This window comes from Pavona decussata, unplaced genomic scaffold (assembly GCF_977016875.1).
Source record: "Pavona decussata unplaced genomic scaffold, jaPavDecu1.1 SCAFFOLD_602, whole genome shotgun sequence".
NCBI classification, from domain to species: Eukaryota; Metazoa; Cnidaria; class Anthozoa; order Scleractinia; family Agariciidae; genus Pavona; species Pavona decussata.
Window position 1 is genome coordinate 5,725,897 of NW_028145860.1, and position 25,170 is coordinate 5,751,066.

Consider the following 25,170-nt stretch of genomic DNA (forward strand, 5'->3'; position numbering starts at 1 on the left):
AAACAAGTATTTCAGAGCTTTCAATTTCCGTTAAGTTCACTTAACTACAAAATTGTTGCTATGAAAAGTTCCTAATCATCATATCTTGGAAATACTAACTTTCACAGCGAAGTTGTTTGGACCATCTTTCCTTTTTAAAACGTTTTTAAGATTTTCAAGTCACAAAAACTGTGAATTCTTACGTCAGGTTATAAAGAAGGCTACCCCTTTTCCTCTGAGTTTTATCATTTTTCTCTCTACTGCACAATTGGGAATGGCACATGGGTAATCACGGAATGCACTGCATCTGTTCATCCTCGTACATTTCACCAATAAAGTGCCACAAAACAGAGTGTCACAAAATACCATCCCTAAAAATTCCCCAGTAACAACAAGTATCATCTGACCACGCAAGTCGTCTGTACGCCTTGCGTGCCATTTCACAGCTGGGAGCCTCCTCCCCAGTTTGAAGTTTTCCCGGAGATAAACAAAAGCACGTGTTGTTGAAACACAATACTAACCGGAAGGATGGGGTTGTCGTGTATTTTGGCACGGTCAAGGACTTTGTAGTTGTCCTTTGACCAGCACGTAATTCAGTGCAAATCAGGTTCACATTCTAAACATTCGTGCATACCACGATCACATCATGCCGCTTGTAGAATTCGCACCGCTCCGTATTCCGCTCCACCGTCGTCTGGAGACTGCTGCAGTAGCTCTGTATTACTATTCTTTTTATTTCGGTGCATTAATCGGAACCTTAATAATCCTCGGACTGTTTTTTACGTCGTATTACCCGTTAGCCATCCTTTATTTAACATGGGCCTACCTCATCGATGGAAACACTCCGGATCACGGAGGACGAAGGTCAAACGCAATAAGAAGACTGCGAGTGTGGAAATATTATCGTGATTACTTCCCGATCACTTTAGTCAAAACAACGGAGCTTGAACCGAGCAAGAATTACATATTTGGTTACCATCCTCATGGTGTCCTATGCGCAGGAGCCTTCTGTAATTTTGCCACTGAAGCCACGGATTTTAGCAGCGTATTTCCTGGGATAACTCCGCATTTGTTACCACTTATGGGTAAGAAAATATTGATAAGTTAAGTTGTATTGTGAGATAAATGAAATTAATAGTGCTAGGACCAGTTTCATTATAAATCCAAAGCCTAGCACGCAAGTGTTTCATGACTACTTTATAATAGTTTTCGGGGGGAGGGGGAGGGGATGGGGGTTGAATGGGGGCACTGTTCAGACTGAGGGAGGGTTTAGAGAACAGGGTTAAATTGAAATTTATTGGTTCCTATCAGAACTACCTGTGCTGGATGACCTTTTTACGACAAAAATATTACAACAGAATGGACAATTCACTGTAGACTTTCTCAAAGTCCACTTTTGGGGGAGTCCAAAGTCTGTTTTTGTGGGAGTCCAGTCTCTCTTTTCGGCTCACATAAAAATACGTTTTTGGGCAAGTCTAAATTCACTGCTACATGTGCTTCTTGATTCAACATGAAATCATACTGATGTTTGCTTCATTGGGGCATTTATGTAACTGAATGAAAGAATTGTAGAGCCACAATATTTTATTACTTATTACCAGTAATAATCAAAGATAAAGGAGTGTGTTTGATGATCTCGATTCCAGGCTCTCTCTCCTTTGCCAAGTTGGTGATGATGTCATCCACCCCTGCAAAATCTGCGGGGGACACGTCCATTCAATCTGGACTCCAGTCTGTATTTAGCAGTGCATTCTTTCTATGTCAAATGCAAACAGGTTACTTAAAATTCAACACCAACCCTACTAACTCAAACTAATTTTTGGTTCCCCCTGAGAGTTCAAGTAAGCTTACCCTGCAAACAGGGTAGAAAAATCCTCTTCCCAATTTTTGTAGGAGATCAAAAGGATCTCTGCTCATAGGGTACAGTTAGTGGGGTTCTACTGTAGTTTTAGCATTTCAATACTTATTCACGTCGGTTTATTTCCTCAACACACTGTAGACCATCCACTGCCCAGTGATTAACTAAAGCCATCACTCATGGTTTGGATACCCTTAATCACTACTATAGCAATAATTATTTGTTCATAACTGCAATAGATTTGCATTGCTGTTCATGACTCTTCATTCTTCAGTAATATGCCAGTCATGCTTTATATGTACAATAAAGCAAAAAGTTCCTTTATTCAGCTTATATATATTACTTTTCTTTTAAGCGCTGTTTAAGCCACCCTTATTCCGCGACTATATCATGAGCAGTGGAATGTGCAATGTCACTCGTGAGAGCTGTGAGTACATTCTTACCGAGAAAGGACCGGGTAATTCAGTTGTGATAGTGGTGGGAGGGGCTGAGGAGGCGTTTGATGCTCACCCAGGAACTTACACATTGATCCTGAAACCACGGAAAGGATTTATCAAGCTTGCACTTAGAACTGGGTAAGATGTAAGCTACTTTTACAGTTCAGTGTAATAATTATTTAGAATAACTTGTAGAGGCAGGTTACTCCAGTATGTGAAGACGATATGGCACAGAAACTTACACATTGGTATCATAAATAAGCTTGGAAACAGTAATTGTACTGTGTATTGGGAGACAGTGAGGATGAATAGTGACTGATAAACGAAGCATGCAAGTTGCATCCTGGATGAAGTTACTGGCATGGATCGTTCAAAGCCAGGATAGCTGGGCTCTCAATGGGAATTTCAGTTCCAGTAATATTATTCCTTTTTCATTTTGTACTATTTCTAGGGCTTCTCTCGTTCCAGTTTTTGCATTTGGAGAAAATGACCTGTTTGACCAAGTCAGTAATCCTAGGGGTTCTTGGCTGCGAGATATTCAGCTGAAAATTCAAAGAAAAGTTGCATTTGCACCTGTTCTTTTCCATGGCAGGGGAATTTTCCAGTACACATTTGGATTTTTGCCACACAGAAAACCAGTCAATGTTGTTGGTAAGTCAATGGATATTCCAAAAAGAAATTTAATTATAGTAATAATAATATTTATGTATTTATAACTTAACCACTGCTATGATTTGTTGTTCCAGAGAATATTCATACCTGTACCATGGATGTTGTTTGGTTTCAACACCTCCCCCCCTCCCTCTGGAAATTCCAGTTTAGTCTCATACTTTCCTTTTAAAAAAATTGGCTTTTGAGACCCCCCACCCCCAAGAATTTCCAATTACCTTGCATGGGGTGGATATACATGTACAAATTTTCTGGAACTGTACAATCTATGACTTCTTGCACATGTTGTTGGTTTGCTTCAGGTTTTTAATTTGATTCGTTTATTATAGTAAACTTCAAAACAAAACATAATCTAATATTGTTATGAAAATAATAATTCGGTAGATTTTACATATATTACTACCTGGCTCTTGAATGTGTGTTAATTTACTCGCCGTCGTGCTTGCTTAAGTTCCCTAATATCATCATTTCGGGACATTTACAATACTTACAATACAATGCTCAACATTTGAAACCGGTTATAAGTAAAACCTTTGACCATTTAAGTTAGTAAATTAACTAAATTTGAAATAGTATAAACCGTGATGAAATCTGTATCCAGTAACAGTCAGTCATTTATGTATTTTCGGAATAGTTTCAAACTATTATTAATGCAAACCAAACAATGAAACTTACAGTGGTAAATTGCTCCCCAATTCATACCCTTGTCCATTCCTTCTCCTAATTCTCAGCTTCTTCTTTTTCTTTTTCTCTATTTTTCATTTATTTTATTTTTTTCAGTTGGGGATCCTATTGCAGTAACAAAAGTGGATAACCCCACTCCTGAGCAATTAGATGATCTTCATGCCACCTACATTGAAAAACTCAAGCAGCTGTTTGAAGATCATAAGGCGAAGTACAATGTTCCTGAATCAACAGAACTGATTATTTACTGATTCAACCTTTAACCCCTAATTTCAAAGAACAAATTCTCCTACTTTGTCCCCATACTTTTCTCATTAAAGTACTGGGGAGAAGTTATCAAAATATCAAGAAAATTCACCTTGGGTGATCATATCCTGAGTTCTCATGACCTCAGGGGTTGAATAAGCATTGATATTACAAGGAGAAATTTGATGCTGATCACTGTTTTTATTGAACTCTGTCATTGGTGGGCTCAATACTGGTACCAAAGTTCTATGATTAATACCCTAACATTGAGTCTGCTTGATTTGAGCTTGCAGAATAGAACATGATACAGTACATTGCCGTTAAAGAAATAATTATGTGCAAGTTTCTTGCTCTTAGAAGATCAGAGTTAGGCCTATTCTCTGTGCTGGGTAAACAACTCTCTACAATGGAGAGAACACTTTTGGGAAAATGGCAACCATTTGACGTCCACACTCATCACTTATTATTTTCAGATTATGGAGGGTACTCCAATGAAAATCAGTTGAAAGAAAAGGAAAAGTTTTAAATGCCATTTGCTCTTTAAAAGTGTTGCCAGACTATTGAATAATGAGTTTGGTTTCTCTGGGCACACCATATTTGTTTCGGTTTTCTTCAAACAGCCTCTTTAATTCCTCTGTGTACTCTATGTGAAGTTGTTCTATTTGTGCGTCACTAGGACTTGTTACTTTGTCCACATGAATTGGTGAACCAACTGAAACAAACAGAGAGAAATAAACTTGTGAGCTGGATGTCTGGCTCCTTCAGTACAATCAAACCCTTTGTTTGAACACACAAAATGAAAGGAAATTCAAGGTGGTTGCACCAAGTAGGGCTACTCGGGTTAAATAATCTAGTGAAGTGGAATTTATTTGAGTTTGAGGGGTGGGGAATTAGGGGATTAACGGTAACATTAATGGGGGTATTTGCATATAAAAAGGGTATGGTGTTCTTTTTTGTGTGTCTAGCAGACACATATTTACTAGCTGTTTCACATTCCAATTTTCCCTTCATAACCTGTATATTTAATTTCTGACTGTAAATTATTGATAATTCAGCAACATTAGTTTTTATTTTAATTCTGTTATACAATTAATATAGGTGGTTAATTACTGTAGTCTTTTGGTCAAAATCTACAACTGAAACGGTGACCCTAAAAGCCGGAACGATGGAATGGCGGAAAATCACCCCAAATCCTAAAACATGGAACAGCGGAAAATGACCCCAAAATCCTAAAACACAGAACGGAAGAAAATCACCCCAAATAAACTATAACCCTAACCCTAATCCATTCCGTCTTTTAGGATAAGGTGTGATTTTCCACCAGTTCACTGTTCTGGTTTTTAGGGTCACCGCCACTGAAAGGCTTAATATATGTAATATGTAGGTATAGTCAAACCTCTTCATTACGGACACCAAGGGGACAGGAATAAGTGTCTGTATTATAGAGGTGTCCGTTTTAGAGAAGGCTTTCTATGGATTTCGGTCACTCAGGGACCAAGGGAACTGTCCGTAATGGAGAGGTGTCCGTATTATAGAGGTGTCCGTAAGGAGAGGCTCCACTGTACTTATAGAACTAAAGAATATCCAAATTACATAAGTCCTATGAGTCATCTCTCCTACCTACAACTGTCATTGGATTATTGTAAGGTAACCCTGGAATGTATTTGCCACTAAAGCAGATTATAATGCTTCTGAGAAATATTTTCAGCCATTTCTCCAGTGTTGTACGGTTTGTATTTTTGTAGCTTTTCAGCCAGTCAAAGTTGAAGAAAGAAGGTTGCTGAAAATTATCATTCTGTCCAAATGCAAACACAGGAACTAAGGGTGATCTATAAAAAGAAATGAAACAAACTCTATGAATGCTACATTCAAATTTGTATTAAAAGAGATTTGCTCAAGCATATAACAGCAAAAACGAACGATAAAATCTGACTTAACGTGCAATCAGACTCTATTCGTGCAAAAGTATTTGACTGTGTAACTTTCGCATCCCATTATGTTTATTTTTGTGCCAGATCGCTTTAAATTATGTAATTTGCATGATCTGTGACATAGTTCCCTTGAAAATGGAGTCATGATCACTCTGAAACGTTGGATTTTATCGTTCGTTTTTGCTGTTATATAAATTCAAATTTGAGATAAGAAACGAAACAAACTCTATGAATGCAACATTCAAATTTGAGGATAAAGCATGTCAATAAGTACGTCAAATAGATTCGTTTTAATATAACTGAAAACATCCCTTCTGCCTTCCCCCCCCCCCCCCCCCATCCCCGCTCATTGAGAAATATCTCAAGACAAAAATAACTGGATCTAGATAGACAGAGGTATATAGTTTACTAACATCATGCATTGCCGCCATATGAAAAGGAAAGAGCTGAATTTTGTGCAACATTTACAATGCTTTATCTAATAATATTATATCTAATAACCAAAACATTTAAGCAATCCTAACCACACTTGCTTCCAACACTAGCTTGAATTTTAAAGTAACCACATTGACATCAGAGCAAACCATGTGTACAAGCGGCTAAATTTATTTTGATATGAAGCAGCGTAAACCGTAAAAAGAATAAATAAAATGTGATGTCCCAACAGCAACAATCTTAATCTGTACTCTTGTCTTGTGTGAAGTTCATTGCAAAAATATCAGAAATAAAATAATGTACTGGCTGTCTGAAATAACCATTGGGGCTAGTGCAGCCAGGCAGCCAATTGACATCAGCATTACATGAAAATAAATTACGGGTTGGCAAGTTAGCACAAATTCACACTTAAAAAAAAAAGAAAGAGAAAAAGGAGACACACACAAGGACAGAGAAAGTAGTGCAAAATGCAATAGATAAAACAACTAGGAATTACTAGGCTACCCTGTCTCCAAAGCCATTTTGACAAATTGCTTGCGTCTGTTTAAAGTTAAAATGTAATCTTTGTAGCACAAGTCCAGCATCTCCGGACTTCCACCAGGTACTATTGCAATGGAATTTCCAGGACCCATTTGTGTCAGGATATATCTACAACTCTCCATCCCAACATCTACAATTCTAAGCCATAGGGCAATTTCACGGTAAAGTGGTGACTGCAGTATTACTAGAATAAAAGAATATCTTGCAATCAATAATCATGATTTTAAGATCAATTTCCGGTGTTTTTAGAAATTAAAGATATTGAAAAGTCATGCAAAGCCTGAATAGGAATCCAGGCCTTAACAGGCCGTAAACCTTTTTTATCTCCTTAAGATTCCTTTGCTTTCCTTTCATCCATTTTTGTATTAGTGATCGATGTTAATATTGTTGATCAATTTGCAGAGGGTCTGACAGAGCAGTGACCTTAGGCAAGACACCTGCATGTATTATACATTTACCCAAATGTAGGGGTGATTATATGATTATTGACTGGCTGGCCATCCCATAAACGGGAGCTACCAAATCAGTGCCCAAATGTAGGGGTGATTGTATTATTATTGACTGGCTGCCCATCCCATGAATGGGAGCTACCAAATCAGTGCCCAGATGTAGGGGTGATTAATATTATAATTATCGACTAGCTGCCCATCCAGTAATACCTGACTCGTGATCTAGAATGGGGGGTATCCATATTTTAAACATTTTTGTCAAAGGGGATGTGATATTGCAAATGCAATCAAAATATCAGTTTGTAATTTAAACTTGTTCATAGAGAAGCATTTCTGATGTATTAGCCAAACGAACAAAGCAATGAATTTTCTAAACAATGGGCTTTAAATTTCAAGAATGGGGTTGAGAAAGTTGCCTTGGCGACACACACACCACTCAAAAAGCTAATCGAGTACCCCCCTACCCCCTCCTCCAGGAAAGTAGTAGCCCTTCAGCCCTTCAAAAATAATAATACACCATCTACAAACTAAGGGGCTGTTTACATGGAGGGAGAAAGATCCTAGCACTAGGAAGATCCGGGAAGGCAGGAAAACTTTTTGTTTGCTTTACATGCAGAAATTTCAGCCGAAGTGGTTACCAAGTGGAGAAAGAAAAGAAGAATAACTGTTGGCCTTGAGTAGCTGAACCCTCGGCTGCCGCCATGTTTGTTCTTTTTGTCCCTAGTACAAGGATCTTCCGAGCGAAAGTAGTTTACATGGTGCTAGGATCTTCCTATCTCTAGGAAGATCCTAGCGCTAGCTTAGGGCCAAGTTCAACTTTTTGCATGTTAACTGGATAGAGAAAACATATGGCACTAGGATGATCCGCTCTCTAGGATCTTCCTACCTCCATGTAAACAGCCCCTAAACTGGTCTGTCTGACCAACAAGTTTGAAAAATGGAAAGCGCCAGGGAAAGCCCGAGTTACTCACTGGAATGACCTCCAATGTGCGGTGTTATGCCAGGGAACTTGTCCTGAAATCCAAGCAAATTGGTTCCAAAACTGAAGATCAAACCATCTGGCATAAATCCGTGGGGATGGTAACCAAAAATATAGTTTCTTTTGGAATCGAGATCAGCTGTTTTCACCAGAGAAATAGGATAATAATCTTTCGCACATCTAAACAGAAATATGCCGCCTATGAAATCCACTCCGATTTTTCTTCCACCCCGTTTTGGTGTCCTCCAGTCCATGAGCATCCATGTCAAATATAACGCAACAAGAGGCCAGAATTGGGGTTGAAGGTACAGAAAATACAGTGTACCGATCGGATAAACACCAGTTAATCCAAAAAATATGACTGCATAAACGAAAAAAACACAGCAACTCTGAGGGAATGTAGACATTTCAACCTGTTGTTCCTTTTGCATCCATCGGTCTTGTCAGACTATGGAATTGCGTGCTGGAAGCAGTTGCACCTCCCTGCGACCGTAAACCACGTGATACGAAAGATCAAAGACGTAAAAACGAAGACCCCCACTTTTCACGGCAATGGGTCACGTAAATAACAAAAAGATCGTGCGATCGTGCATTGATTTGTTGTTGTAGCCACGCCGCCTAAACCGTGGATTACACAGTAAACTTGGCAAAAAATTCTCAGTGAGTGCAATCAACTCGAAAACAGAAAGCAACAAAGGTTGCTCCTGAAAAATACCGGAAACCGTCGCCCCTCGGAAATTTGTGTGGCTTTCGACAACGCGCGAACAAAATAAAATTGTTAGAAAACAAGTTGTTTATTTCAACAACTTTCACGGCTTGAGATTGGTTGATTTCGATTTCTATTTCGATTTCACAATCTAGAAGTGCCTTTGTTGCTGTAGTATATAGTAACAACTGTTAGGCTGTTAGCGAAGGAAACTGACAGGTTGTAAACAAATAAATTATTATTGAAGGTTGTGAAAATGCACTCGCAGCGTCAGAGTTCAAGACTAATTATGCACATTAATTTGTTTTAATTACTATATTTTTGGCCCATTGTTTTTTACTTACAAAAATTCTGGGGGGGGGGGGGGGGGGGGCTAAAGCACCCCTGCACCTCCCCCTGCTACGGGGCTGCATCGGCACTGGTTTCAACTGTCTGCGAGTGTGTCTGGGACATTTATCCAACTCTCCAATCTGGGAAAAGTTCTCCGTTGACCCAGTATTACTCAATATGCTGCACAACGATGTCAATCAGAGAAAACAAAATAGGGCGTCCTAAATAGGGTCTTAAAATATAGGGAGTTTTTCTACACAGGGAAGGTAGTTATTTTCGTCCCAAGCAGGGTCAGGGTTTCTAACCTCCAGCGGCATCCCCATATCCAAACACCCCCCCCGGGAAACCGCAAACTCCGTCACCATCGTGAATTCGTGATTCGCCTCACGATTTACTAGTACTGTATCACGTTCCGACTCGACTGAAGTTGGACAAGTATTCACTGCGTGGATCTTTCTTCTATTTGAAGTATTTACTTTCTTCGTAACAAGGTTCGCAATGTTTCGACGCTTTCTTCAAGGTGCGAGCGTTCTTGCTTTTTACTGGATCCTGGCAGCGGGAACGTTGTTCGTCTTTGGAGCATTGCTCGTGTACGCCGTATTTTCTCGTTACTTCCTTTGGCCGATTGGCGTCATATACTTGGGTATATTTTGTGGATCTTAAGACTTTCAGTCGTGGAGGAAGAAGAGCCAAGTGTATGAGAAACAACATTTGCTTCGAATACATGAGAGATTACTATCCTGTTAGCTTGGTTAAGACGGCCGAACTAGACCCAACAAAGAACTACATATTTGGTTATCATCCGCACGGTGCTGTCACAGAAGGACTTGCTGTAAGCTTTGGTTCAGAAGCTTTACAGTTCAGTGAACGATTTCCGGGAATTGTGCCCTACATTGGTGCACATTCATGTGAGTAGTTGTAATTATGCCTCCACCCCACCCTTCCTAGGGCACCCCCAACCCCCAACCCCACCCGCAACCCCACCCCCGGCTGGAATAAGGTGTCACTATCCTTGGATCTATCCCAGGCTCTCTCTCCTTTGCCAAGTTGGTGATGTCCATCCCTGAAAAAAGCAGGGAATGCCAGATACGTATCCCAAGACCCATTCACTCACTCACTCACTCACTCACTCACTCATTCATTTTCCCACACAATCTCGACTCCAAATGCAATATTATTAGGAGTGCATTCTTTCTACGTCGAAAGGGTTAAGACAGTTTATCTTCCATTTCAGTTATTATTTACCTTGATAAGGTAAGTGATAAGGCAAGGAGACATTTCATACTGGTCACTTATGGTTTTTTTAATCTCCTTGATAAACTGCAAGCAGTCTAACCTTTTTCCACAGATCATGCGCAAAGCAACGGTGAAACAAATTGGAAAAGTGAACAAGGAGGGATTGGAGAGAGGGAGGAAAAAGTACTTCTTCTTTCCCTCTGCGCCTGTATTTCTTGCAGCTCGTGGCGCATGCATGACAGAACTTAGGACAGAAAAAAAGATTGCTCACAGTCTATCTCCTTAACAAAGTCAGCAATCATACAATATTAAAATATTTGTTCAACCAGTAATGCTATCCTGATTTGTTTCATTGCAGTTATGGGGTGGTCTCCAATCTTTCGTGATATCGTCATGGCTCTTGGGGTCATAAATGTCAATCGTGACAGTTGTAAGTTTGTGCTGACTGAAAGGGGTCCTGGTCATTCTGTTGCCATTGTTGTTGGAGGTTCCCCAGAGGTACTTAACATGTACCCTGGCTCTTATGTTCTTACATTAGAGAGACGAAGAGGCTTCATTAAGCTGGCTTTGGAAACTGGGTAACAGTTAACTTTTTCTTTTTTTTTTTTTTTCAAATAAATTTTTGTGGGCAATCATGGACATCAGCAGAGGGATGCAGGGGTGCAGTCTGAACATCTCACTTTGCATAAAAGAACTTTCCTGGGGGGAGGGGTAGGAAGCTTGCAAAGATTACTAAATTTTCAATGCAACCCCAAGAGAGCTATCTGCTGCATACAGTTGAACCTCTCTACAATTGCCACCTTGGGGACAGAAGAAAGTGGCCGTTGTGGAGAGGTGGCCGTTATGGGGAGGTAGGGGTGTCATATGACACCTTTTATTCGGGAAGTACAACATATTTATTTTGCCAAGTTCATGCTTACTGTAGCCTATAACGGCAATCCAATCTTAAATAATATATATATATAGACAAAATACACAATAAATCGTAAATAATGTTTTGAAACAAAATGTTAACAAGACGAAATGAGGAAGGTTCGCAACATTCGCTATATTATTGTAGACAGTTTATGCTTACTGCAGCATATAAATGGAACACAGTCAAAATACGTATATCATTAAAATGGATACAGAAACGTAATGTTCCGAAGACAAATGTCGATTACTGCATCAGATTATAAAAAAGGTTTTTACAGAAAAGAACTGTATTGGCCGTTGTCGAGAGGTTATTTTGGCAGTTGGGGACGCACTTTAGTGGCCGTTGCCGTTGTAGAGAGGTTTAAACAAGAGCTAATGTAAGGACTGTCCGCTGGGACAAAAAAATGTGGCCGTTGTAGAGAGGCGGCCGTTGTGGAGAGGTGGCCGTTAGTGGAGGTTCGGCTGTATTTTGTTGCTTTCTTTTTTTACTGCTGCCCAACATAACCTTTTTGCTTTCTAGTCACCGATGCAGTTTTGTTTAAGTTTTACATAACTGAAAAACGAATTTTGGGAGGAATTTTTTCCAGGCTTCTTCCCCTTTCACACACCTTCTAGTTCCCATTCTTTCTTTTCCCTGGAAGACGTCAACTGGCAACAAAGAATAGTGGCTTTGTTACTTGCACTTGAAACTGTAGAGGTGTGTCTTCGTGCCGTTTACCTATACAATGTATTTAGAATATCGTGGATTTAAATTCCCATAAAAGGCCACAACATTATAAGTTAGAATGCAAACAAGCTACACCATTTTACTTTTAAACATGTTAAAGGCTCTGAATCCCCTTTTTATTTATATATTTACATTTATAGGTGTCCTTTAGTTCCTGTGTTTGGATTTGGACAAAATGATGTGTTCAATAAACAGCCAAAAATCAGCTTCCTACAGAGTTATAAAGCTGTTCGCACCAGCTGGGAGAAGTGGACAAAAATTTTCTTGAAGGTAGTCATGCAGGTTCCGTATGGTCGGTTTTGGATAATGCCGTATCCACGCCCTATCACTGTGGTGGGTAAGTTTCAAGGGCCGAGGGAGACTGAAAAAGGAATGAAGGAAAGAAAAAGGTTGAAATTTAATTTGATAAAATATCGGAAATAATCACCAACACGCGGGAAAGTACTGCTGAGTTACTTTCATCGTTGGCCGTTCAGTTTTATGCTAGAGGACGCATTATTCGTCTGGACGTACAATCTTCCGTTGTGAGTCGTTCAAGATGCACAACGGAAGATAGTTCGTCTTGACGGATAATGCGTCTTATCCCCGTCTTTATACTAGAGGCTCATAACCAGACGAACAATAGATGGATTAAAAAGTCCTATTTATTGCTCAACGACTTTGCATCAAAAGGAATCTGTAGGGAAACGACTCTCAGTTGAACAAGCCGGGCACAGTATAGGGACAAATGTTGTCTCCTTTGTTCGCAGATCGTATTGTCCCCATTTAAAGACATGTTTGTCGATGAAAACTGTAGAATTTCTGTGGTGATCAAGGACATCCGAAGATGTATCCACCGAAGTGAACCGTTGGGTGCACCAGACACTATCTGTAGCCGTCAAGGGGACGTGCTTCCTAGGAAAACCTTTAACGTTCGTAAGAAATTCAGTAACTGAAAAAAAAATTATTTCAGCAATACCACCTCACCCCCTTCCCAAAATATTTACATCCGAGAAGACTTTGTTTTTGTAGTTTCGACCATATTTCTTATAAACCTTTTTTCCTTTCAGTTGGATCTCCTATCCCAGTGGAAAAAGTGCAAAACCCAAGCAAGGAACAAATTGATGAATTGCACTCTAAATATAAAGAGAAACTGAAGGAGTTGTTTGAAAATCACCGGGATTCATGTGGAGTGCCAAGGGATGTTGAACTTGTTATTCAGTAGCTAACAGGAACTGTGACAACAGTGTGAGTTGTATGACAAGTGATCGCCCCCTCCCCTCCCTATAGACAAACGGACCCCTCCCCACAGTTGCGTGGCAGGCGCTAGAAGTCAAAGTCAAAGTCAAATAACTTTATTTATCCACGGTATTCTCATCAGTTACACTAGGTACTACTTATAAAAATACTTGTTACAAAATTCGTAATATAAACTATATATAAACTAAACCTACAATAAATTAAGTAAACTGCTTTACATGAGAGGCGTGTTTGATTAAGCAATCACATTAAAAGAAGCCGCTGCAGCCAGCATGGAAAGATGCTAGAGATCCTGCCTGTCGCAAGTGAGTTGGTAAACTGTTCCATAACACCGCACCACCATACCTGAAACTGTTTTTAAGAAAATTGGTGCGGGGAAGGGGGACAGCAAGTTTATCTTCAGTGTTGCGAAGACAATGGACAGTAATGGTGCTACGTTCGACAAATCTAGATCGAAGATAATCAGGAGCGAGCCCATTCAAGCTTTCTCCAATTCAACACTTGAAAAAGGTATTCAGTACTGGTGTCAAAGGCAGCGGAGGTCACGACTCTAGCAGCACGGTTTTGTAGCGTTTGGAGCCGTTTATTGGCAAGAGTTTTATTATAGTTACCCCAGTCAACGTTACAGTAATCGAAATAAAGTTTCGCCAGTGAATTGTAAATAAATCGCAGCGTTCTATGAGGAACAAAAGGTCGAATGCGCTTCAAGGCCCCAATACCAGAAGCAATCTTCTTAGATAGATTCTCGATGTGAACATTCCAAATCAAATTTTCGTCTATGTAAATACCAAGAGATTTGGTGCTTGGCACCTGGCTTATCTGGGCTCCGCTCTGGGGAAGGGAGAAGGGGAATCAGGCATGCGCGCAACGCTCGAGGGAGAGAGAATCAGCTGTTTTCACCAGAGAAATGGGATAATAATCTTTCGCACATCTAAACAGAAATTTGCTGCCTATGAAATCCACTCCGATTTTTCTTCCACCCCGTTTTGGTGTCCTCCAGTCCATGAGCATCCGTGTCAAATATAACGCAACAAGAGGCCAGAATTGGGGTTGAAGGTACAGAAAACACAGAATTCCGATCGGATAAACACCAGTTAATCCAACAAATATGACTGCATAAACGATAAAAACACATCAACTTTGAAGGAATGTAGATATTTCAACCTGTTGTTCTTTAGCATCCATCGGTCTTGTCAGACTATGGAATTGCGTGCTGGAAGCACGCACATGCGCATGCGCGCACGTGCACCGCCCTTGCGACCTTAAAAACCACGTGATTCGTGGGTGACTTGACAAGAAAGACCCCAAAGACGTGAAAACGAAGACTTCCCACTTTTCACGGCAATGGTTCATGTATTAGTAAAAACGAACGTACATTGATTTGTTGATGTAGCCATGCCGCTTAAACGGTGGACCACACAGTAAACTTGGCAAAAAATTATCGGTGAGTGCAATCAACTCGAAAACCAATCTCTTACCAAGAGTCCTCAGGCCTTTTTGGTCAGCGGGTGGGCGCCAGGAGAGACTCTGGAGAATTCAGGAGAATTCGAAAAAATTTAAATTTTTTGATTGGCTGCTCTGTTTTAGCTCCGTAACGGCTTCCATTGTTTTACTGCAGAAATCCTGCGGTAATAAACTACCAGTACCCCAGAGTCTCTCTTGGCGCTACCCGCTGACCAAAAAGCCTGAGAACCAAAGATTTCTCCTAAAAAATACCGGAACCCCCCCCCCCCCCCTCCCCGGAGTGGGGTACTCCCCTATATGGGCTATACGGGGACCTGCCGCTGGATAGGGTATGGTGTTTGGCCCCTCTGCCCTGAAAGGGTATATAATTTCAAGCGAGTGACCCGTCCTAGACAGGATATGGTTGCAATATTGTCGTCGAGTGTTTGGCAATCCGAAATCAGAGAAGTTTGTCTGTATATATTTAAGTGAACAATGCTTCACGTCAATTAAGTTTCCACCCAGGATTTCCACACAAGGTTCACCGCTGTTAATGCGAAATTTTGGAATTTTCCGCCATCACTTCCCTGCATCACTTCTAGGTAATGTATTATTTTATCTGTTGTGATTGGTGTTCGCGTTGCAATGCGTGGAACATGACGTCCGGTAAGTGACGGTGGGCCTTTAATTACTTGCGTAAAAAAAGAGCGTGATGTTGTCCTTTGTCCTAAATAGCGTCTTAAAATAGAGGGCGTTGTCGTACACAGGGGAGGTATTTAAGGTTATTTTCGTCCTTAACAGGGTCAGGGTTTCAAACCCCCAACGGCACCCCTATACCCAAACACGGGTCAAGTATCCCCCCGGGATATTTAAGTAAAGGCATTTATATTGCTATCAATAAAAAACAAGTAGTTCATTTCAACAGCTTTCACGGCTTGAGATTGGTTTTTCACAAGGTACGAGTGCCTTTGTTGGTGTAGTATATAAAACAAACAGTTAGCGAAGGAAACTGACAGGTTGTAAACAAATTATTTAAGGTTGTGAAAAGGCACTTGCAGCGTCAGAGTTCAAGATGCGCATTAATTTATTTGCTTTAATTATGACAATTATACGTTTTTTGGCCCATTGTTTTTTAACTTCCAAAAATGCTGGGGGGGGGGGGGAGGGGGGGGGAGGTGGGGCTCAAAATAACCTTATTAACCTTAAAAGGTTATTTTCGTCCTATTAAATTTCAAACACCCAGGCTTTACCCAAATACAGGTCAAGTACCCCACCCCCCCTCGGGGAAACGGCAAACTCTGTCACAATCGTGATTCGAACGTTATGGTAAACAAATATTCACTTTCTTCATAACATGACAAGGTTCGCAATGTCTCGACGCTTTCTTCAAGGTGCCAGCGTTCTTGCCTTTTACTGGATCCTGGTAGCGGGAACGGCGTTCGTCTTTGGAGCATTGATCGTGTACGCCGTATTTTCTCGTTACTTCCTTTGGCCGATTGGCGTCATATACTTAACATGGGTATATTTTGTGGATCTTAAGACTTTCAGTCGTGGAGGAAGAAGAGCCAAGTGTATGAGAAACAACATTTGCTTCAAATACATGAGAGATTACTATCCTGTTAGCTTGGTGAAGACGGCCGAACTAGACCCAACAAAGAACTACATATTTGGTTATCATCCGCACGGTCTTATCCCAGAAGGACTTGCTGTAAGCTTTGGTTCAGAAGCTTTACAGTTCAGTAAAAGATTTCCGGGAATTGTACCTTATATAGGAGTACATTCATGTGAGTATATATAATCATGCCTCCACCCCACCCTCCCTAGGGCACCCCCAACCCCATCCCTTGCAGACGCTTTTTTGGCTCAAAACATTGCGTGACGAGCCAAAAGAGCTTCTGAGAGGGAGGCTAGAATAAGGTTTTGGTGTTTGATTTGCATTGACTTGTCTGTACCATTCATATCATAATCAACTTTACAACTGCAGAAGCTTCTATTATTATAATCATTACTAGTGGTAGTAGTTACTGTTCACAGGCATTGTATTAAAATGCAAACTTTTGCAAGCGTTTTCTGTCATCATTGTTCAAGTCTGGATATTTACAGGTTTGGACAGAAATGATTTAAAGTAGTCATTAAGAATTTCCGAGATGAAGTCTTAATATGTTTAGTCATTTGACCTGAGGTCACATGAACGACGCGAAGAAACTTAATCTGTTTATGTGTCTATTTTTATAGTGTCTTTTGTGCATGACAAATGTCGTTTTTCCCTGTATTTCATTCTGACTGCAAGAAATGCAATTCTATCTGGTGGTTACTTATTTCCTCACTATATCTCTGTATCTATCGATTTGGGGGAATTAACCATGCTGGAGGTTATCACTGCCAAAAGATTGTAAGCTTATGCACCAAGCAGTCAGACATGGCCCGAGTATAAGCTGAAAACAGCTTGTTGTTGTTAAAGCTTTTATATTTGGAAAGTTATGGAGACGGAGGGGGCTGCGATCCGGCCCAGGAAACAAAAGAAGCCCAGTTTAGATAGGATTAAGATAGTTTATCTTCCATTTCGGTTATTTCCTTTGTTCCCTTGATAAGGTAAGTGATAAGGCAAGGAGACATTTCGTACTTGTCACTAATAGTTTTTATCTCCTTGATAGACTGCGAGCAGTCCTACCTTTTTCCTCAGATAGCGCGCAAAGCAACGGAAAAATTATGCAAATTAGAAAGGTGAATGAGGAGAGATTGAAGAGATGGAGGGAAATGTACTTCTTCTTCTCTCCTTCCACGCCCGTGTTTCCGGCTGCTCGTGGCACACGTATGACAGGAGTTAGGAGAAGAAAGAGATTGCTCGCAGTCTGTCTCCTTGACAAAGTCAGCATTCATACAATATTATAACATTTTGTTCAGCAAGTAATGCAATCCTGATTTGTTTCATTGCAGTTATGGGGTGGTCTCCAATCTTTCGTGATATCGTCATGGCTCTTGGGGTCATAAATGTCAATCGTGACAGTTGTAAGTTTGTGCTGACTGAAAGGGGTCCTGGTCATTCTGTTGCCATTGTTGTTGGAGGTGCCTCAGAGGTACTTACCATGTACCCAGCTGGCTCTTATGTTCTCACCTTAGAGAGACGAAGAGGCTTCATTAAGCTGGCTTTGGAAACTGGGTAACAGTTGACTTTTGTTGTTGTTGTTGTTTTTTTTTTTTTTTCAAATAAATTTTTGTGGGTAATCACGGACATCAGCAGAGGTGTGCAGGGGCGCAGTCTGAAAGTCTCACTTTGCATAAAAGGACTTTCTTGGGGGGACGGGTGGGAAGCCTTCGAAGATAACTAAATCTTCAATGCAACCCCAAGAGAGCTATCTGTTGCAATTTTGGTGGCTTTCTGTTTTATTGCTGCCCAACATAACCCTTTTGGTTTCTAGTCTCTGATACAGTTGTGTTTTAGTTTTAAATAAGTAAAAACAAATTTTGGGAGGAATTTTTTCCAGGTTTCTTCCCCTTTCACACACCTTCTAGTGACTCTAGTTCCCATTCTTCTTTTTCCCTGGAAGACGTCAACTGGCAACAAAGACTAGTGGCTTTGTTACTCGCATTTGAGACTGTAAATGGGTGTCTTTTTGCTGTTTACCTATACAATGTATTTGGAATATTGTGGATTTTAATTCCCATAAAATGCCACAACATTATAAGTTAGAATGCATGCAAGCCGCACCTTTTTGCTATTAAAGGCTCTTAATTTCTTTTTTATTATATTTACACTTATAGGTGTCCTTTAGTTCCTGTGTTTGGATTTGGACAAAATGATGTGTTCAATAAACAGCCAAAAATCAGCTTCCTACAGAGTTATAAAGCTGTTCGCACCAGATGGGAAAAGTGGACTAAAATTTTTTTGAGGGGAGTCATGCAGGTTCTATTTGCTCGTTTTGGGACAATGCCATATCCACGGCCTATCACTGTGGTGGGTAAGTTTCAAGGGCCGGGGGAAATTGAAAAAGGAATGAAAGGAAGAAAAGGTTGAAATTTAATTTTATCAAATATGCGGAAATAATTACCAGCACGCGGGAAAGTACTGCTAAGTTACCTTCATCATTGGCCGATTTTATACTAGAGGACGCATTATTCGTCTGGACGTAAAATCTTCCCTTGTGAGTCGTTCAAGACGCGCAACGGAAGATAGTTTGTCTAGACAGATAATGCGTCTTATACCCGTCTTGATACCAGACGAACAACAGATGTATTAAAAAGTTCCATATATTGATATATGGCTCAACGACTTTGCGTCAAAAAGAATCTGTAGTGAAACGACTCTCAGTTGAACAAGCCGGGCACAGTATAGGGGCAAATGTTGTCTCCTTCAGTGTTCGCAGATCGTATAGTGCCTTTTTAAGAGCGGCTGCCTGTAAGAATCGAGAACTGCATTTCAGCGACCACTGAACGGGGCTTGGTCCTTTGACCTAAATTTTCGCGGTTTTCATCGGCCTGTGACCGCACCTAGGCCGCATTTCAAACTCTTGCAATTTTCTCAAAAAATAAAATACCTTGGAACTTTAAAATATGATTTTCGAAAATAGTTAATCCAAGGATATCTTCAGCCGAAATATCAGAAATTCGACCAAGTGGTCGCTGAAATGCAGTTCTCGATTCTTACAGGCAGCCGCTCTTAAAGACATGTTTTGCCGATAAAAATTGTAGATTTTCTTTTACCACTAAATCCGTTTTTCTGAGATGATCAAAGACATCCGAACAGGTATCCACCGAACTGAACCGTTGGGTGCACTAGACACTATCTGTAGCCGTCAAGGGGACGTGCTTCCTAGGAAAACCTTTAACGTTCGTAAGAAATTAACTGAAAAAAATTTCTTTCAGTAATACCACCCCATCCCCTTCCCAAAATATTCACATCCGAGAAGAGTTCGTTTTTGTAGTTTCGACCCATATTTCTTATAAACCGTTTTTCCTTTCAGTTGGATCTCCTATTCCGGTGGAAAAAGTGCAAAACCCAAGCAAGGAACAAATTGATGAATTGCACTCTAAATATAAAGAGAAACTGAAGGAGTTGTTTGAAAATCAGCGGGATTCATGTGGAGTGCCAAGGGATGTTGAGCTTGTTATTCAGTGATCGCCCCCTCCCCTCCCTATAGACAAACGTCCCCCTTCCCACAATAAAACTGAAACAAACTGATATTACTGTTCTTCGATTGAAGTCCCACACCACCGGTATTCAAACCCAAGCCAAACATTTTTGGAATGGGCAAATCGTCATTTTGCGTGGTTTACATGAAACTACAGTAGCTTCCGTGGCAGGCGCTAGAAAGGGAAAGGGAGATGGAGAATTGGGCGCGCGCGCAACGCGCGAGGGAAAGAGGAAAGGAAGTGCCTGCAGCAAGCCCATTGTTTACCATTTTTTTTCCTATCCCTCGCGACGTGCCACGCTTTCCCTTCTCCCTTCTCCTTTCTAGCGCCTGCCGCGCAGGCTAAAATGAAACTGGTCTACATAAGACTGGTTGTAACAAGAGATTCTTGGTTATCCAAACGATTATTAGTAGTCGTCGAAATGTGCGGGCGATGCGTGAAGGTAAACTATACAGCTGGGTTAAAGAGCTTGGGAGTGCTATTTAACTTGCTGCGTGGCACTTTTTACGGGATGCCAAGTACAGGGTCGTTGTAACTAGTCCGCGGAAGCGAATCAGAAATAAATCTTCAGCAAAACTGGAACTCTTCAACTTGTTAAATCTTCGGTTTTTCTCACAAACACATCAACTCCTATATTAACTCAGTGTAGCGCGGTACGGACTATCGGGGCAATTCTGATAATTCAAAGTTGTACAATGTACAAGCTTGCTTTTATATGCTCAGAGTATGCTAATAGGATTATCAAGTCTTTCAACTAAAATAAGTTTTATACTAGAGTAAATAACAAAATCGTTACTTTAAAAAAATCTTGTCTTAAAAAGGATAATGAAACTGGAAGTGGGACAACTGATAACACTACGAGTTGGTCATAGGAAATGGCGCTGGAACTGTGCAAACATTGCTACTTCTTGGATGAAAACCATGTTTACCAAAAGTCCATTAGAACGGGAAATCTAAGAACCTGTATTTAAACAGCTTTCGTTCACAACGGAATAACGATCGGAACTTCCCCTCTACGCTAACGAGTTGCGCTCGATCTAAATAATATTCCACCTTACAAGAACGGCTAAATAAACATTCATTTCGACGAGTAATTCACACGTAAAGATTATCAATTCCCTAAAACACTAAACTGTTAATTCTTTTCGATTTCTAAGAGTTTGAGTTCCTTTTCAATACTACAGAAAAATTGTCCTTGTTAAAATATAGTGCATTTATAGCACCCTTTAAACCTAAGTAAATTCTTCGCTTTTATAAAGAAAACAATTATTATGAACAACATGTATTTATTGCAATTGAAGTCATGATCATTAACATCTATTTCAATTTATTTTAAACGTTTCTCATTTCATCTCCAGTTTGGTGAGAATAGTTGAATTAAAGCGACCATGTTAGCCATTTTATAAACACTTTGAAAAACCAAGTCACACTTTCACCAACGCAAATTTAAAAATAAAGGACGAGTTCCTTTAAGTCACAATTTAGTTACTATACTTGTTACTGAAGTGTTTTTGGGTACGGATAGTCAGGTTTCAAATGGATTGCAACTTCAAAATAATTGGCCAACGTTTTCAAGCAATGCCGTTGTGTCAGGCAAAATCGCTGTTAGTGATCAATGCTTGCTCTTCCTTCAAGAATCTCAGTTCACTAGAATCTTCCTCTTTGTGTTATGTGACGATTTGAATCATGAGGAAGGCTACGCAATCAGAATTTTACCATCCATTTTACCAAAATACCATAAAATTTCCTCAAGGCTGCGAAAATACCGGTTGTACTTGTCTCTGTGCACTGATAGCTAATGGTTCGTGCGCGCCATTGGGGGGGGGGAGGGCTTTTTTCATTTTGGATATAGTTTCCGTAAATATGGTCTGAGAGTCGTTTTCTAATGCCACCATAAAGATTTACTGCAAAATTAACCTACTCATCCGCATTTTCTATGGTTGTGTTAGGGAGTGTTGATTCAGTTAAAACAACCGTTGAGGCTGCCCCGGTAGTCTTTGGTCTAAAGTTAATAGGGCGTATCTTTTTCATGAGCCTTTTCGGTTCGAAAGATGTCGGCTTCCAGACAGGTGTTCATTCAAGAGGTTGAATGAACAATATTTCAGCTTAACAGTGTCGATGCACTGAGAAATTAATCAACGATAACCTAAGCAGCGAGCAGTCGTAACTTTTTTCAATGGTACCGAGTATCGATGAGCAACGAAGCTGTGGGTAACGACCGCATCGCCCGCTACACCGGCCATCTATGAACAATGATAAAGCGGACTGTTTGCTACCTACTGGCGTCCAACCAGAAATGGGGAAGGGTACTGAAACAGCGATGGCAAGCGACTGACTTTGGCATCTCATCCAGGCCGCGGAGTTACTTTACTCACAGTCGCTTCATGATACAGTGATGATTGCTGAGACTTGGTGTAGTTGTGCTCCGGACTGATTAACTGACACTACCGAAGAGAGGGCTGCATTGTGTTGGTGGTTTCTTCAGTTCCAAGGTTTCCATTAGGATTTGCTCCAGTAATTTCTGCTGGATCAATGGCGTTATTCCGTCTCCTGCCACAGCAGCCATTCATAACAGTTTTCACGGCTCTTCGGTACTTTGGAATTCTCCAAGCGTATACAAACGGGTTAAGAGAGCTATTCAGTAGAGCAAACCTGAAGGAAATCTCAAGAAAAACATTGAGGCTTTTTGAATTTGCGCAAACCGAACATAGATTTCTTAAGTTGATTGCGATAACATAGGGAAGAAAAGCCACATAAAACAAGCCAAGAACTATGACAAATGCCTTTGTGGTTTTCTTTTCTCTTTGAGTTGTTTTCAAGCTCGCTCGATCGCTGCCAGACTGCAGGTTTTTTACTCGCCGTGTGTGAGCTCCAAGCGCGCGGAATGTCTTCCAGTATAATATAGACATCACAACAAGTGGAAGCGTTATATGTAGGTGACAGAGGATCATCTGACAAATGTTTAGTGGTACTCCGATGGGAAAGAGGCTTGTAAATAAAACGGCATAGATCCAAAACAAGACTATCAGTATATTGACTCGTTTTGTGGTCACAATGTTGCGATAGTTAAGCGCTGTACTGACAGCAAACCACCGATCACAAGCCATGGCAACCACATTACAGCAGCCCACTGTAACACTCATAACAGCTATATAAGTAAATATGCTCAGAAAAATATGAACACGGTCCATGTAATTCCGCTTGTTGATGAGCATTACTGCGTCGTAGGTGATAAGAAGACAACCTGATAAAAATCCGGCCATAAAATCTGCAACGGCCATATTTATAACGAAATTTGTGCTCGGTGATCTGAGACTTCGGTGAGGATCTTTGTGGATAGTGAGTAACAGAACTAAGTTTGCTGCCGCAGCTGTTGAGGCTAACAGAAAATCCACTACCAGCTCAGCCGCTAAAAGAATAGTGTTATTGGTTTCAAGTTTGGCTAGGCTTGAAGAGTTCATAGTTGAGATTATTTGTTATATTTCACGTCACTCTTTTCAGCTAAATGTCTGGGCAAAAATATGCTGCAAAATACAAAAACAAAAGATGTTAGTCGTTAGCGGGGGGGGGGGGGGGGGGGTTCTTTTTTCATTCTGGTGTGTAAAATTTTCATAGTGAAAGTTGAGCGGGGTATTTCTCAAACTGGCAGACATTGATAGCAAGAAAAACATGACTACGGCTCACTTGGCGGTTTCATTGACGTTAACTCGATTGTGTGTGTCTTGGTGGTGGTTTCAGGGTTAATTTTGAGAATCCTAGTATACCAACTACATGAGTTGTTAAAATGATTTAGAAATTGGCCCGCTTGGATTTAAACCAGCAATTGCAGTCAAACTAATTTTTTTGCCAATACAACTTAAAAATTGATGATATTGGCGTATTGAGATTTTACGAAAATCGAAAAAAGTTACGTGTCTTTTGTACTATTCAACGAAAAAAGTACAAAACTATTTTGGGAACAAAATACATACGAATATCAACATTAACAAAATGAAGACAGGGAGAAGTTCAGTCTAAATTATCCGTACTGTTGAACTTGGCCCGCAGAACGTACTGAGGGAGACGATTTGTACGGCTTCCAAACATCCACGCTGCATATGAAATGCTTCATTGCGTGGATGCCATTAATAACAAGTACGTTAGAAATATACGACTTACGGCTGATCTTTGCTGTAATACGTTCTTGGCCAAAAACACCAAGTGATCCACTTATCTCTTTCCTTCCTTCCCCTACTAAAAAATCAATCACTTATCTTCTGTTAGCAAACTTTATTCGTTTCGTTGCCTCGCACAGCAGGTGAGAACTCCAGTAAACAGGCAATTTCTCCTGGTAATTTCTAAGATGTAATTACTCGCCGTTAGTGTACTGGTGGGAGGTAAAGTAAATACTGGTTGACAAATAACGTATGTAAAGTTGCAGATGGAAAACTGTCCTTCTCAGCTAACTTATTTCTGAGAAGAAACAGCAAGGCCGATAGTTGGCCAAATTTTTTTTATCCATACTTGATTCTTCGTGAATCGAAGGCTGATTCTCATCTTGTCGGTTGAAGTATTTTTTAGAAATTATACTTAATAACTTTTTTTTTCACCCTGTCGTCTATTACCAAGAAAGAAATGTCTACGATCTCATTGAGTTCTCTGTTATTTTAAACGACTACAATACTTTCCCTTTCCAGCCAAAACTGCAGAAATCTGCAGTATATGTAGACACAACATATCCTTTTTATAAAACAAAATAAAGAAAAGAAAACATACAAAACAAAAACAAAGGTAATGTATAATTTAACTAAAAACGTTATAGGCTTCGTTTTCCCTGCAGCAATTTCTAACCGCTGAGGTTTTAATTACTTTAAATGTTAAGTTCGATTGTTGCAATGCAGGCATTAACAGCGTCAAGGTAAATATTTTAGTTTCGAATTGTAAAACTGCAAAACTGGCAGTGAAAACGGTGTTTAACATTGGACAGCTTGTACCAAACACAAAGTAATCACATCTCAGTCGCCAATTAAAATAGTCGGCAAGTAACGTTAGGAACCTATGGGGGAACTTGGCAACTATCAGTTGCAATCTACGGTACAGAAAAAAGATGGCGACTGGTAGTTTTACCCATAATTCTTAGCGTACGAAAACCCCCAAACGCTCTAGCTAAGAGCAATTTCATGTTTGAGGTTGCCAAGTTCCTGTACGGCTTTCTCCCAGGCCCCCACAATCAATTCATTTCGGACCACGTGACCCGA

The 25,170-nt window shown here is 40.3% G+C and overlaps 4 protein-coding genes and 1 pseudogene across 5 annotated transcripts; 3 read left to right on the top strand and 2 right to left on the bottom strand.

The window, feature by feature from the left end:
• The first annotated feature begins 527 nt into the window (after positions 1–527).
• Positions 528–3,885, top strand: LOC146449642 (2-acylglycerol O-acyltransferase 1-like). The gene is made up of 4 exons (XM_085101457.1): positions 528–1,064; positions 2,193–2,412; positions 2,726–2,925; positions 3,724–3,885. Exons 1-4 carry the CDS (start codon positions 626–628, stop codon positions 3,876–3,878), a joined length of 1,014 nt encoding a protein of 337 aa, XP_084957583.1. The 5' UTR covers positions 528–625; the 3' UTR covers positions 3,879–3,885.
• Positions 3,886–4,233: 348 nt separating this feature from the next.
• On the bottom strand, positions 4,234–8,711 carry LOC146449643 (2-acylglycerol O-acyltransferase 1-like). Its single transcript, XM_085101459.1, has 4 exons — positions 8,200–8,711; positions 6,744–6,963; positions 5,494–5,702; positions 4,234–4,585 (listed from the first exon to the last, which is right to left on the bottom strand). The coding sequence occupies exons 1-4, from the start codon at positions 8,636–8,638 to the stop codon at positions 4,431–4,433; spliced, it is 1,023 nt and encodes a 340-aa protein (XP_084957585.1). The 5' UTR covers positions 8,639–8,711; the 3' UTR covers positions 4,234–4,430.
• Positions 8,712–9,643: 932 nt separating this feature from the next.
• LOC146449644 (2-acylglycerol O-acyltransferase 2-A-like) lies at positions 9,644–14,488 on the top strand (annotated as a pseudogene). The gene is made up of 4 exons (XR_014860616.1): positions 9,644–10,151; positions 10,838–11,057; positions 12,262–12,458; positions 13,171–14,488. The product of XR_014860616.1 is annotated as a 2-acylglycerol O-acyltransferase 2-A-like (transcript).
• A 1,603-nt stretch (positions 14,489–16,091) lies between these two features.
• On the top strand, positions 16,092–20,515 carry LOC146449645 (2-acylglycerol O-acyltransferase 3-like). Its single transcript, XM_085101458.1, has 4 exons — positions 16,092–16,587; positions 17,741–17,963; positions 18,566–18,762; positions 19,765–20,515. The coding sequence occupies exons 1-4, from the start codon at positions 16,158–16,160 to the stop codon at positions 19,917–19,919; spliced, it is 1,005 nt and encodes a 334-aa protein (XP_084957584.1). The 5' UTR covers positions 16,092–16,157; the 3' UTR covers positions 19,920–20,515.
• Positions 20,516–21,729: 1,214 nt separating this feature from the next.
• Positions 21,730–24,568, bottom strand: LOC146449646 (adenosine receptor A3-like). The gene is made up of 2 exons (XM_085101456.1): positions 24,092–24,568; positions 21,730–23,457 (listed from the first exon to the last, which is right to left on the bottom strand). Exon 2 carries the CDS (start codon positions 23,392–23,394, stop codon positions 22,378–22,380), a length of 1,017 nt encoding a protein of 338 aa, XP_084957582.1. The 5' UTR covers positions 23,395–23,457; positions 24,092–24,568; the 3' UTR covers positions 21,730–22,377.
• Between the last annotated feature and the right edge of the window lie 602 nt (positions 24,569–25,170).

Coding starts and splice junctions, on each gene's coding strand:
- LOC146449642 (XM_085101457.1), top strand. CDS start 626: ATGCCGCTTGTAGAATTCGCACCGCTCCGTATTCCGCTCCACCGTCGT. Junction 1,065..2,192: donor GCATTTGTTACCACTTATGG/GTAAGAAAATAT, acceptor TTTTCTTTTAAG/CGCTGTTTAAGCCACCCTTA. Junction 2,413..2,725: donor AAGCTTGCACTTAGAACTGG/GTAAGATGTAAG, acceptor TACTATTTCTAG/GGCTTCTCTCGTTCCAGTTT.
- LOC146449643 (XM_085101459.1), bottom strand. CDS start 8,638: ATGCAAAAGGAACAACAGGTTGAAATGTCTACATTCCCTCAGAGTTGC. Junction 6,964..8,199: donor GCACATTGGAGGTCATTCCA/GTGAGTAACTCG, acceptor CTTTTATTCTAG/TAATACTGCAGTCACCACTT. Junction 5,703..6,743: donor AAAATGGCTTTGGAGACAGG/GTAGCCTAGTAA, acceptor TTCTTTTTATAG/ATCACCCTTAGTTCCTGTGT.
- LOC146449645 (XM_085101458.1), top strand. CDS start 16,158: ATGACAAGGTTCGCAATGTCTCGACGCTTTCTTCAAGGTGCCAGCGTT. Junction 17,964..18,565: donor AAGCTGGCTTTGGAAACTGG/GTAACAGTTGAC, acceptor TTACACTTATAG/GTGTCCTTTAGTTCCTGTGT. Junction 18,763..19,764: donor ACGGCCTATCACTGTGGTGG/GTAAGTTTCAAG, acceptor TTTTCCTTTCAG/TTGGATCTCCTATTCCGGTG.
- LOC146449646 (XM_085101456.1), bottom strand. CDS start 23,394: ATGAACTCTTCAAGCCTAGCCAAACTTGAAACCAATAACACTATTCTT.